Genomic DNA, 12,822 nt, shown 5'->3' on the forward strand with positions numbered 1-12,822 from the left:
ATTGGTTCCAGCCGCCTCCTTTTTAAGCTACGCTGCTCACGGTGCAGAAGGCTGCCTCTGCCTCCACCTCGCCGATGGCTATAACCTTCTTCCTTTAAGCTTACACTACCGGCCTCCCACTATGCTGCAGACAGGGCTCAGTCCTCCTCCTGAACCTCATGTTCCCATGTTGGGTGTGAAGAGCTCACATCCCGCCACAAGAGAGGTTTAGAAAGGCTGCAGCAACAGGCCACCCCCCTCCTCTCAAAACCCTCCTCTCTTCCCTTATTCCAATGAACTGCCTCCTCCTATACCTGCTTCCAATCTTGAGATCCCGGCTCCTATACCGAAAACCTTCCATTTCCCTTTACCAGCCCTGCCCATTTCGGGCAGAGCCCTGGCCGTGTTGTGCCTTGCTCGCCCAAGACAGCTTGCCTGGGATCTTTAGTCCTATCAGCAGTTTGAAATGGTGTTAAATGGTAAAAAGTCCTCTACATCCCTCTGTTGCTACAATCTTATGATCATGTGCAAACCTCTCAAGATGCTTTTATCATCCGACTTCTTCCATTGCTTAACTGACTCTAAAAATAGCAAGGGTTGGATCCATGTAGCCTTCAGCCACAGGGCATGACTTTCCTCGTTCTACAACATGATCACTGCGAATGAGAACTGAGGCACAGAGGGGGCAATCTCTTGCCCCAGTAAGGTACTTTCCCACTGTGCACAGGCCTCGGTCTTAGAACGTCTTTATAGTGGACGCTACTTGTATGTGCAACATTGCTTTCACTGTGTAAACCTAGGTGTGTTGAGGAATATGACGTAAATACGCATAAGTTGTGTTTGTATGTTAACTGATATCTTACAGATCTGATTTGTTCTGAGGAAGAGAAAAGAACAGAAAACATCCTGATGCTCATATAACGTAATACCTGGGAGACCCTCCCTCTCCTCCATCTGAAACTAGGATTTCAAGGTAATAAGTTTTGGGGTCAATGGAGCATCTACGGTGGTTCCTTCTCCTGCAAACTCTTGAATGTTTCTTTTTTTCAGAATATTCATTCATTTTCCTTTATAAATATTTGATATTCCGCTTTTACCCAGCTGGTCTCAAGGCGGATTATACGGAAGTACAAAAAGGGGCAGATAAGATATAATTAGAGGTGTAAGGAGGATTGTAGTGGTCACTTAGACAGAAGCAGAAGATATGGCAGCAGTATGGGTATGCAAGACAGACTGGCGAGCTGGAGCAACGAAAGATACAATATTGCATAAACATTGGGCAAGGCAGGCCACCTAAGGAAGAATAATTAGATTTAATAAGGCAGTGCTTGATGGTATGGGTTCACGATCAAGCTCCAGTAGTCAAGTTAGAAGGAAATCTCTTTCACTCTCTTATAGTTTTTAAAATATTTTTTTTATATTATACTGAAATATTTATAATAAATATATTCCTTTTTTTTAAACCAAATATCTGCTTTTCAGATAAGTTACTATTTGGGGTTTTTCCCACTATTATCCCTTCTGATGCCAAAAAAGAATTTGGATGAAGTGAGCCCCATGTTCCTGGATTGGCCAGGTCCTTTTTAGAAGATTAAGGCAGAATCAGAAATTGTGAAATAGTTCCGTGTTTTTTAATCTATTAGCTGCCTGACTTTTGTGAAAGGATCTTGTAAACCTCACTTTCTGATTCAAATACAGGGATTTAGAAGTGCTTTATTGTATTAAATGGGTTCTAATTTTAATGTTTTTTCTCTCCTGTATATTGTCCATTTCTTTTGTGAGACCTTGATATTTCCATGTACAAGTAACTCTGTCTTGTAGAACTGAAAAGTTATAAATTATAAAATTAAAAAAAAAAAAAAGGTTCTAATTTTTATGACTTTTATTCCATTTAATGTTAATGGAGAGAGGGCGGTTCAAACAGCTTTCCAAAGAAGATGTCACGTTGGTTTTGTTATAGTCATTCTCATTTGGTTTGTACAAAATTAAAACCCTCAAACTTTCTTTTACTTATTTTTCTTGGTGCTCCAGTTTATTGTTGGGTGATTTTCATTAGCAGTGAGGATCTATTCAAAAGAATATCCGGTTATGTTTGAAGTTATCTGGCTAATGTTAGCAGGATAAGTTTAAACAGGGATATTCAGTGGGACTAAAAGTCTTTCTGAATATAGACCCGAGTATGGTTATTTCTTGTTCATTTATTGGCTGTCCTCTATTACCTTACGGCAAGTGAACAATGTGTACACTGTTCTCTCTACTGCCTACAAATGAGTGTAGGAGGCATCCTGAAGAACATGAAACATGGAATGGCTCAGCTTTGCATCATTGCCTCCTCCTAATAGCCATTTGTGTAGTCAGTAGGAGGAAGCTAGTTCTTGTGAATTGACTTTATGTCAGCTGGGCAGGCCGAGCGAGCTCTGGTTTTACTCAGAAGTGTCTATGGTCTTACAATTTCTCTAAGAATCTATAGCTGCAGTGGGGGTAAACGGAGAACTGGTTCAGGGTGACATGGCGTCACTTCACAAGAACAGAGATGCCGCCTACTGACTACATACATGTGTATCAGCAAGCAAACTCTTTGCATGATTAAATCTGTTCATGTTTCAACACAAAAGTGTGACTTTTTTTGACAGATGGCGCATATGTTTCTCATGTCTTTCTAAAACCCAATTATTTCCATCAACATCAGCTGGATATAATTACGAAACATATTTATTAAGTGTCTGAGGAATCTATTACAAATGCAACAATATTTCCATCAGCAAGTATGTTTCTGTTCTGTTCAAATTCTCTGTTGCTGAAAATTAGGGTTTTTTTTAATTCGTTTCTAAATTTAACCTGCATCCCGATAGATCACAGAACAAATAATCGATATGCAAAACTATAGAAATTATTCTTCATTTTAATGACTTCCAGCAATTTTAGTGTAAAGAAAGTTTGCATACATAGTACTTAAAAAAAATTGTATTAAGGTATGCAGAAAGAAATAGTGTAAATGACACAATTAACATGATAAAAATGCATAGGCAACAGGCCTTTACAATGAGTACACTAACAACTGCCTTTGCAATATTTGAATACTAAATAGCGCACTTATAGAGGTCTAATCAGTAGGCTAATGAACTTTGCTATCTTGGTGTTCAATTAGCCTCTCTGCTCTCCATGCAGCCTTCTACAGCTTTCTATTTTTTCAAATAAGATGGAGGGGGTTTCAAAAACAGCAAAATAGCTGAATTTTGCCAAATTTCGCCTGTTTTGACAAAATTCTGCGAATTAACTTGTATAGGAAAATCATTTATGAATTTCCTACAAACATGAAAACCCCTAGCATTTGCCAGTTTTTGCTTTGGCTGCAAACACTTTTTGCATTATGTCTAACTAGTGCCCTATAAGGAGTGATTGTCAAATTATGCTCCGAGCACCTTTATGTTGTTTTGTTGGTTCACTTTTATTCACTGCACCTCATCCCCATCCGCTATCAGCGCAGGTACAGCAGCACCTCCTTTCACTGCACGTAATCTGGGACAAACAGCCTCTCGTGAGACTTAATCTGTCAATGCAATATTAGGGCAGGCAAGACACAGGGAGGGTAAATCCTGCAGGCAGCTTGCAAGCAAACCTTCAAAGGGTAGCGCGCACAGCACAAGATACTTTTGGAACTGCGTAATTTGCACGGATGGAGCAGGTACAAGGTTTAACCTGACCCAACCCCCATGGCCAAAAGTAGGCCCCTTGTCTTTTACCCACACTCGGGGGTGGGGCTAGCTAATCAACCTATGTTTTGACATGGATAAATACGAGTTGACTTGTTTAAGAGCCTTGAATGATGGCTCTTATAATCTTCCTAGGATTGCTCTTAACATTCTGAACATAGAATAACCAGAATGTGCCTAGACCAGCTGTTACATTGGAATGACAGCATGGCCATGATCAGAAAAAAAAAATCCTGTACCACAGGCTCAAGTCATAGTGCTGACCCTCTCTCAGCAGCATTTTACTTCAAAAAATGTATTTTTGAAAATAGCTGCAAACAGAAAACAGTACATTCAGCGTCGGTTTCTATTTGACCCACAGTCAGTAACAATCACCGGATGCCTTCATAAAGACAAGTCATACTGTGCAAATTAATCTGAGAGCAGTCCTGCAATTTTTACTTTTCAATTTTAGACTTTTCTGAAATATGCATCTTCCCCAAATCATAAAAAACTTGGTTGCTGTTTGTTTCTTCTGCTCTGTAGGAGGAGCTCTATTGCTTTCACCGTGGTCATTTATTATATATAATTGTGCCCATACCTGATTCGGTAACAAAGGCGATAGAGGGGCTGACGGGTCCATAACCATGAGGATTCTTCGCTTGGATTTTAAAGTAGTACCTTAAGAAAAGAAAGGAAAAGTCATTATTAAATTTACTGTAGAATCACATAGAGAAAAAACTCAAAAATAAATCTCTTAATATTAATATTTCAGTCTTCTGTATTTTGATTTCATAGATATCATCATCTGAAACACAGACAGGAAAGGTAAAAAAAAGCACTCATCCCTCTAGATGGGATCTGAACCTACAATCATTAACGAGATAATAGCCCCTTGTCTACTATGCCATTGGGACTTAGGTTTATATAAGCTTCCCCCTTCATGAACCAGTATATTCTGTATGAAATTTACCAGTATGAATGTAAAGCATATGGTACAGTATAGTGCATGATCCCGTACTGAATCACCACTCTCTGTTACCTCTCTACAACACCATTATGAAAACTATTGGAGATTCATGCAAGTGTAAGGTTAAAATACTGTCCTTTTTGTTTGCCTATTTACCTCCACACTGTTACAAATAAACTGGGCAAGTGCAGTGGTGCAGTAGCAATTCCAATTCTACTGCTCAGTTTGCACAAGACTTTCCAGTTTCCTGACTTGTGGCAAATGTGTGGGTCACAGATGATGCCCTTTGATGGAGTGTGCCTATCGCAAATACTCCTTATCAGCACTCTCTAACAGCAAGAGCCACTGGTACAATGAAAACTTAATTAACTCATAGGCTGTGATTCAAAAAATCTCAAAGCTGCTTTACACTATGTACAACATAAATACCACAAAGGCAGCATCTTTCTAGCTGTCTATTTATCTGATCTATCTATCCTATTTATCTAATCTGTCTTATCTATCCTATCTAATCTATCCTATCTATCTAATCTATCCTATCTATCTATGTATTCTATCTAATCTATCTATCCCATCTAATCTATCCTATCCTATCCATCTAATCTATCCTATCTAATCTATGTATTGTATCTATCCTATCTAATCTATCTATCCTATCCTATCTATCTAATCTATCTATCCTATGTATTCTATCTATCCTATCTAATCTATCCTATCTATCTATGTATTCTATCTATCCTATCTAATCTATCTATCCTATCTAATCTATGTATTCTATCCTATCTAATCTATCTATCCTATCTATCTAATCTATGTATTCTATCTATCCTATCTAATCTATCCTATCTATCTAATCTATGTATTCTATCTATCCTATCCTATCTATCTATGTATTCTATCTATCCTATCCTATTGATCTAATCAGCCCTAACTAAATCCCCCTCCCCTACCTTTATTCGTTGAGTTACGCCTGCCTCTGGCAGGCGTAACTTGCGTGCTTCACCGGCTCCCTGCCACAGCACAGGCCGCTGTGCAGGAGCACTCGGCCCTGCCCCCGGACCAACATCATGCCTCTGGCCCCACCCACGGTCCGCTGCCACGCCCCCGGACATGCCCCTGAATGCTGTGCCACCCCCAATAGGCCCCCGAAAAGTGTATCCCGGGGCTTTGCGTGTGCAGGCAACCTATGCAAAATAGGCGCGCCGGCACGCAAGTGCCCTGCGCGCGTAAATCCGGCAGGATTTACATGCGCAGGGCTTTTAAAATCTACCCCACTGAGTCTCCATTGTATGCAAATGTATCTCATGCATATTCATTGTGGATATCCTGAAAACCCGACTGGCTGTGGGGTCCCCGGGACAGGTTTGGGAAGCCCTGATCTAATCTATCTATTCTGTCTATCCTATCTATCTATATAATCTATCTATCCTGACTATCTGATCTATCTATCCTATCTAATCTTTCCTATCTATTCTAATCTAGCTATTCTATCTATCATATCTATCTAATCTATCCTATCTATCTAGCTAATCTATCTATGTAATCTATCTGTCCTATCTAACTTATTTATCCTATCTATCTTGTGAGACTGGAAAATTGGGCATCCAAATGGCAGATGAAATTTAATGTGGATAAGTGCAAGGTGATGCATATAGAGAAGAATAACCCGTGCTGTAATTGCACAATGTTGGGTTCCATATTAGGTGCTACAACCCAAGAGGGAGATCTGGGTGTCATAGTGGATAACACACTGAAATCGTCGGTGCAGTGTGCTGCGGCAGTCAAGAAAGCGAACAGAGTGTTGGGAATTATTAGGAAGGGAATGGTGAATAAAACGGAAAATGTCATAATGCCTCTGTATCGCTCCATGGTGAGACCGCACCTTGAATAGTGTGTACAATTCTGGTCGCCGCATCTCAAGAAGGATGTGGTTGCGATGGAGAAGGTACAGAGAAGGGCAACCAAAATGATAAGGGGAATGGAACAGCTCCCCTATGAGGAAAGACTAAAGAGGTTAGGACTTTTCAGCTTGGAGAAGAGACGACTGAGGGGGGATATGATAGAGGTGTTTAAAATCATGAGAGGTCTAGAACGGGTAGATGTGAATCGGTTATTTACTCTTTCGGATAATAGAAAGACTAGGGGGCACTCCATGAAGTTAGCATGGGGCACATTTAAAATTAATCGGAGAAAGTTCTTTTTTACTCAACGCACAATTAAACTCTGGAATTTGTTGCCAGAGGATGTGGTTAGTGCAGTTAGTATAGCTGTGTTTAAAAAAGGTTTGGATAAGTTCTTGGAGGAGAAGTCCATTACCTGCTATTAAGTTCACTTAGAGAATAGCCACTGCCATTAGCAATGGTTACATGGAATAGACTTAGTTTTTGGGTACTTGCCAGGTTCTTATGGCCTGGATTGGCCACTGTTGGAAACAGGATGCTGGGCTTGATGGACCCTTGGTCTGACCCAGTATGGCATTTTCTTATGTTCTTATCTAAACTATCTATCCTGTCTATCTAATCTTTCCTATCTATCTATTCTAATCTAGCTAGTCTAACTATCTAATCTATCGTATCTAATCTATCTATGTAATCTATCTATCCTATCTATTAAATGCATAGGTCCTGTGCAGTGGTGTCTGTCAGTGTCCAGCAGGCTGTGTATGCCTGTGTCCAGTGCAAGATTCTAGAGGATCCGGGAGCAGTCGACTTCACAATGTGCACCAACTGCAGGAAGTCAAGCTCTGATGGACTGGAAACATTTGCAGGAACTGGCAGTCAGAACGAGACAAAGGCCAAGGTCTGCACTACTCGGAGGGGAGAGGAAGCAGATGTGTGAATTTGCATGGGCCCGCACAGGACAAACGTGATGGATAGGGGTGATAGCAGGGCCAATGGAAGAAAAAACCATCCTCTGGTGAATGTCACTGGGTAGCAACTAGTACATTACATCAAACATAAAGTAGGATAAACCCACAATTTTAACAAATGTCTTATTATAAATATTATCAACCAACATAAATCAAGCTACAAAGGGATACATAGCATTTTCCCCTAAAAAATAGCCATTACAGTCATCCCACAATTACCACTACATAAAATATAAACTTACCAATCCCAGAAATGTACAAATAAAAAACTATAAGAGGCTACACAGCACCATGCCACCTAAAATAGAATATTAACTATTCTTTTCAGAACAAATTGATCCAGTCTTGGTTTTATCCATTGTCAGCAGGGACTTGTAGTTCTCATGACCCTAAATAAAGCCAGACTTTAAGTCTCTGCAGGCAGTGGGGTAAACCCAGGACTGGATCAGCCTGTCCTAAAAAATCTGGTGTTAGTTGGCAACCCTAATGGTCAGATAAATGGTGGACTGGACCTGGCTCAGTGGCTTAAGGGCAATATTTTTACTGCTGGCAATATTTCCTCTCAAAAGTCTCCAAACCTCAAACCCACAACCCTGCGTTTTCTCAACTAGAGTTTCACACAATGATTTCTATTTTAAAATCATCAAGAACATTTATTCTTTTGGGGAACCAGTAGTCAGGTAACAAAACAAAATGACAGAAGGATGAGGGGGGGGTGTTATGGTTTGTTAGTATGTGGACCCTGGGCCGAGGTGAGAGGTGTCACCGCCCACAGGGAGGAGCTCTGTGAGCCTCAGCGTCGGGAGGCGCGGTCCCAGCAGAGTCTTTGCTAGATAGAGGAACACAGCCCGCGGAGCGGGAGTGCAGGAGAAGTGGTGATGTCAGAGTAGAGGGGTACACCCAGAGGGAATAACTCAGAGAAGGAGATCCGGTAGTGGTCCACAGGGCGGGGTATGCCGAGGAAGACTCTTCGTAGTGGTGATAGGTCGTGGCCTCCAGGACAAGTACTCCAAAGGAGTTTCTCAGTAGTGATGATATGGTAGTGACCTGTAGCACAGAAAATACCCAGGTAGTCTCTCCGTAGTGATGGTAAGGTAATTTTTTATTTTTATTTATTTAGCATTTTTTTTATATACCGAGGTATAGCATAGTTGCCTTCACTCCGGTTTACATACAGAACAACTTGTTACATTGAAAGATTTTAAACTTTAAATTTAACAATAGTGGGAAATGGCACCAAAAAGAAGAGGTATGAACAAACAACATAGTGTAAACAGGGTAGATACAATGAATAGATAGGCAGAGATAACTGGGTTCTTCAAAAAAGGAGGCATCAGTAGCTTGAATCAGTAGAGATTGTCCAAATGGAATAATTTAAAGTTGGCAGATAATGGGATTATAGTATAAAGTCATTGAGAGTTGTCCTTAAGAGTATGGTTGAGAAGCCAAGATTTTAGGTCTTTTTTGAAGGATTTTAAGTTTTCTTGCGCAGTGAGGAAGTGGGGTAGTGAATTCCATAGCTTTGGTAATGGCCTGCAGCGCAGGGTACACCGGAGTGGCTCCTACTAGAGAGAATACGGTAGTGGCCCGAGGAATGAGGTACACCGGAGAGGATCCCAGAAGAGTTGGTAGAGTGGATCCGTGGAGTTAGGTACTCACTGAAGGGTAGTTCCAGGAAGGGTCCCTCGGAGTGGGACAGGCAGCAGTCCAAGGCAAGAAGGCCCTCCGAGGAGCGGATAGCCAGAGACGAGGAAGGGCCCCCGAGGAGCGGGTACCCAAGGCGTCTCACGCCGAATGCAGGAACGGGAAGTCCGTGAGCGAGAGCGGATTTAGCAACAAGGGAACGCCTTGCTGACTTGTAGATAGGCAGGGCCAGTCAGGTTAAGTACAGCAGAGCGAAGACATCATCAGGAGGGGTTGCCCCCGAAGTTCCCGCCATGACGTGTACAAGAGTGGCCCTTGCGCGTGAGCGCCTATCTGATTCTTTGGGGCAAGATGGCGGTCGGCAGCGCCCACGCTGTCCCAGGAAGGCACACAAGTGCACGCCGGGGGCCCCCACTGCATGACTTTATTTCTGCTATGCATGGCGTATAACTCATAAAACAAAAAAATACTGGCATCTCAGCAGGGTTTTAGGGATTGGAGCTAATAGGAGAGAAAATAGGCTATTAAACTAGGGGGGATTGAACATCCCCTATCCCTTACCTGGGTGAACTGGGAAAACTGGTAATGTCTACTAAAATCCCCCCCACTTACCCAGTTAGAAGCGGCATTTCTGCACACTTAAAATTGCAATCATAAGTGCGCGCGTTCAGCCTGTTTTATAACGTCTGCGCATATAACGCACACGTGTCACAAAACGGACGCGTCCCTGGGAGCCAGCCAGCGCCTGCATGGCTGTTTAAAAGTCGCCGTCCCTACATAGATATATTTTGTTTTGTTTTTTTTTGAGCATCGACGGTCCTGCTTTAAGGTTGGCGCAATAGTTGCGAGATTTTGCGCAGCGCCTACTGTTATGAACATGCATAATAAGTAAGATCAGACGTTCTGCCGGTAAAGTTTAATCGCAGTAATTATAGCTTATACCCATGCCAACCGGCCACCCAGCGAGGAAGAGTAAACAAACCCCAGGCAGCGGCGCACTGCACTGCACATCTTCAAATAACTGACTCAGATGGCAATAGGTGAGGATGCCTGACCTGCTTTCTGCTTCTGAGCTTCACAGATGAAAGGCATTAAATCTGAGGAAGGGTTTAACTGCTTAGAGGCGCAGTCCCTTTATACTCAGTACTTATTCCAAAGGAAATACTTGCAACAGGTAAGCAGAAAACCAAAGTGCCACATTTGTAGAAGAAAATGACCCGAGCGATACTAGATATACAAAGAAGAATCCAGGTATTTGTCCTGTGCTTGCCTGCAGTATCACACATGCGTGTGCTCGATATGTTTTATACCCGCACACGATTTAAAATTCCAACATATTTGTGCTTGCGCCTACATATGCACTTATGTGGGCACACGGGCTCGTTTTAAAGTTACTGTCCCGACATGCAAATGGACTTTTATTTATTTTATTTATTTATTTATTTAGAGTTTTTCTATACCGGCATTCGTGATTAAAAATCACATCATGCCGGTTTACATATAACAGGGGGTGTGAACACAGAAATGGAACATTAACAAGTGCAAAGAGTTCGTAAAGTTACATTACAACAAGGTTCATATAACTGGGTAGAGAATTAGAGTAAGATAACTGAGCAGTTAGGATTAACTATTTACATTATATTGTGAGGTCTCTTATAAGATGTTGCTGTCATTCAATTGGTATCTGGGAAGGCTTCCTTAAATAGCCAAGTCTTAAGCCTTTTTCTGAATGTAGGTAGGCATGGCTCTTGTCTCAGATCCGGGGGAATAGAATTCCATAGTGAAGGTCCGGCTATGGAGAAGGCTCGGTCTCTGAAAGTTAAATGGTGAGTGGTTTTGGTTTGGGGAACGAGGAGTGATCCTTTGTAGGCTTTGTAGGCCTACAAAATTGCTGTGAGAGTATGTTACTCTTACACGAGGAAATTCTTTGAAAATTACCAATTACGGGGGCTGGGAAGGTGGGGATTTGGTCACCACCTTTTTCTAAGGTAGGGGATTAGGGAAAGGGGATTGACACCCGGCTCAGCGTGCTAGCTTTCTTTTTTTTATGTTATCTGACTAACTTTAGGCCTGCTTGCTTTCCAACCAGAGCACGCAGATAACTTTCTCTGGCTGGTACTGACACTCAGCCTAGCTGGAAAAATGTAAGCACCGTGCCCCTGGAACGCCTCCACCCTGCTTTTTATATATATATATATATCGGGCTAGGTTTTAGCCAGGTGATGACTTACCCAGTTAAAACACAATTGTTCAGCGGGGCAGGATATTTAAAACTCAAGAGACTTGTCTAAGTCCCAGAATTAGCTGGACAAATCCTTTTGAATACTGACCTCTTGCTGTACAATGCTCTTTATTTTTATCCAGGTTTATGCGGTCACTTTTCACTTTCTCATCTGGACTGCATCGGGCCCTGCTCTAGCACCACTCAATCTTTTGGCCAGGTCCCCTGTGGTTTACTTCATAAAGTGAGTCACCGCCACGTTTGTGCCACCAAAGGAAAAGGGTCTAATCTTCCCAAGTCAGTGGAATACCTAAGGCAGGACCTGAAGAACAACTGTGCATTACCTCGAGTACAGCATTTTCCCTGTTTGTCCAATACATGTACCAAATGCTATGGTTACCAAGTATGGTTGCCTGCAACTTTCTACTCATCTGTTTTCAATGTCAAATGTCACTGCATGAACGGCACTGTTTCTTTCTTCTTCAAGAGATGGGATCTGCCACAGCAACTCTTCCATCAGCACACGCCGTGAGTTTGAATGGATAATGTAATTTAGATTTCTGGCTTCGCAGCTAGAAAGCCAGAAGGCCATTAGAGTGGCTTCTTTTTTTTTAGTTCTTATAAACAAGACCCATTAAGGGCACAGTAAATCAAAACTAAAAAGGAAAAACAGCAAGGGAGAAAGGAAGATCTAATTTTAAAAAATGTAATACCTACAAAAAAAAAGTTGACAATTTTTAATTCACTTTGTAAAGTTAGCATTTCCTATAATTCAATCATTGTTGGATACTATAGAGTCAATACTAAAAGTTTTGGAGTTAAGTGGACAAAATATGAGGTTTGAATATTTCATCTTTTTACCTGGCTAAATTCTGTCCGAGCTACTTGTGGCCCATACAAAATGTACCTAGGCAATAAGAGACGGTGCTGGGGGCATTCCCGGAGCAGGGAGTCACTTCTCAACCCAAAGTTAGCTGGGTTAATCTGGTTGCATAAACACCTTTTCTAATGGTCTCCAGGTAACTTATCCGGGATAACTTTATCCAATAAAGTTAACTGGGTACAGTTATCTGGATAACATTAGCTGGGCATATTCAGTGGCACATTTAACCGGGTAGATGCTAGTGAATATTTGGATAACTTTCCCATTCACCAGCCTACTCAGTATGGACCTTTATTCATTACTACAGCAAGTTCCATATTCCTGCACAAACAAGTGACTTTCAGACAGGGCCTTCCCAGCCCCTCGTCCTCTTCATCAATATCTCTGAGGGAAAGTAGCAAGTGTTTTCAGTTCATTGGGCCGGATTTTCAGAGGTACGCGCGGGAGTACATTTGTGCGCAGAAATTTTACGCCCGATTTTATAACATGCGCATGTTATAAAATCCAGGGTTGGCGCGCTCAAGAGGGTGCACAATTGTGCAACTTGCGCGCACTGAGCCGCGC

At 41.8% G+C, this 12,822-nt stretch overlaps 1 protein-coding gene across 1 annotated transcript in view; it reads right to left on the reverse strand.

The window, feature by feature from the left end:
* FNDC1 (fibronectin type III domain containing 1) overlaps positions 1–12,822 on the reverse strand; it is a 341,854-nt gene that overhangs the window by 36,059 nt on the left and 292,973 nt on the right. The window contains exon 16 of the mRNA XM_029596630.1: positions 4,273–4,352. Within this exon, the coding sequence (XP_029452490.1) occupies positions 4,273–4,352 (80 nt within the window). The remainder of the gene's footprint in view (positions 1–4,272; positions 4,353–12,822) is intronic.

Source organism: Rhinatrema bivittatum, chromosome 3 (assembly GCF_901001135.1).
Source record: "Rhinatrema bivittatum chromosome 3, aRhiBiv1.1, whole genome shotgun sequence".
NCBI classification, from domain to species: domain Eukaryota; kingdom Metazoa; phylum Chordata; class Amphibia; order Gymnophiona; family Rhinatrematidae; genus Rhinatrema; species Rhinatrema bivittatum.